This window comes from Rhagoletis zephyria, unplaced genomic scaffold (genome assembly GCF_001687245.7).
Source record: "Rhagoletis zephyria isolate East Lansing unplaced genomic scaffold, Rhagoletis_zephyria_1.1 Rzeph_scaffold_81631, whole genome shotgun sequence".
Lineage (NCBI taxonomy): Eukaryota > Metazoa > Arthropoda > Insecta > Diptera > Tephritidae > Rhagoletis > Rhagoletis zephyria.
Genome location: NW_016238679.1, coordinates 1 through 1,087, shown reverse-complemented (window position 1 = coordinate 1,087; position 1,087 = coordinate 1). Strand labels below are relative to the sequence as shown.

The following is a 1,087-nucleotide window of genomic DNA, read 5'->3' as shown; positions in this document are numbered from 1 at the left end:
TTAGTAGTGCGGTGGCTGGCATGGGGGCAGGCTGCTGATAGTGCGGTGTCCCAATCCATTGAATTGTGCTGCTTTTTTCGTGCTGTTGTTGTTGTTGCTTCAACAGTGCATCGGCGCTAAAATCGGTGGCAGCGGGTGTAGCCTCGCTGGCGTTCACTCCGGGTGAAGGCAGGTGTTTCGACATAGCATTTTCTAAATCTTTCACTGACGCCTCAGAATGTTGTTGCTGCTGCTGTTGCGATTGCTGCTGCGNGCTCCATTGCTGCTATTTTGGATTGCGGCTGTGAATCTGCCACCGGTGTACTAACCGCACTAGCTTCCGGGGTATCTTCCATTTGCATGGAAGCTTTGGATTTTCGTTTGCGTTTTGTTGTTGTATTGGGCGTACTCACTGGTGTAGCTACAGTTACCGGCAAGGAACTCGCCGTATTTTCCATTTCGACGTTTACAGAATTTGGACTATCTTTCACTAACGTTAAACTGTTGGCGCTGGTATTGGCCGCTGAGTTCGTACTGCGCCCACGGGGACGCTGGTGGTGCCCATCTCCATCAGCCTTGGGAGATGATGATTTTGTGTCTCCTCCCACTCCCGCTTGACCTTCGGGTGCGGCATCGCCACTTGGTGAACCCGAATTCTTATCAGTGCCAAGCTCCTCGTGCTTAATACAGTCCACACTGGGCTCCAACTGGCAGCAGTCCAATATGAGATTCTCATTCTCTCGATTACTGCAAAAAGAAATAGACATTTTTGAAATAGACAAGGCACGGTCTTACGAGATCTCACCTAATGACATAGTTCACGCATATAATGTTTTGTTCATCTGCGTTTTTCGTACTGCAAACAACTGTCGCGCAGGTCTGTAGCCAAGTGTAGCCGCCATTCTTATTCATCAGCCGAAAATAACCTGTAAGGACTTGGCCCTTCTCGATCACTGAAATACAATGAATTAAAATTGTGATTATTGAATTACGGTCCATTATTTGCTAAAGGTAATGTAGATAATAAATATCAGATATATAAAAAAATGTTAAGATATGAAAAATAACAAGTGACACTCACGATCCATGTGGCTTTTTCTCAACCGGA

General features: G+C 46.2%; 1 protein-coding gene across 1 annotated transcript; it reads right to left on the bottom strand.

The window, feature by feature from the left end:
* Window positions 1–212: 212 nt before the first annotated feature.
* On the bottom strand, window positions 213–1,080 carry LOC108357641 (protein trachealess-like). The gene is made up of 3 exons (XM_017608713.1): window positions 1,061–1,080; window positions 785–932; window positions 213–726 (listed from the first exon to the last, which is right to left on the bottom strand). Exons 1-3 carry the CDS (start codon window positions 1,065–1,067, stop codon window positions 213–215), a joined length of 669 nt encoding a protein of 222 aa, XP_017464202.1. The 5' UTR covers window positions 1,068–1,080.
* Between the last annotated feature and the right edge of the window lie 7 nt (window positions 1,081–1,087).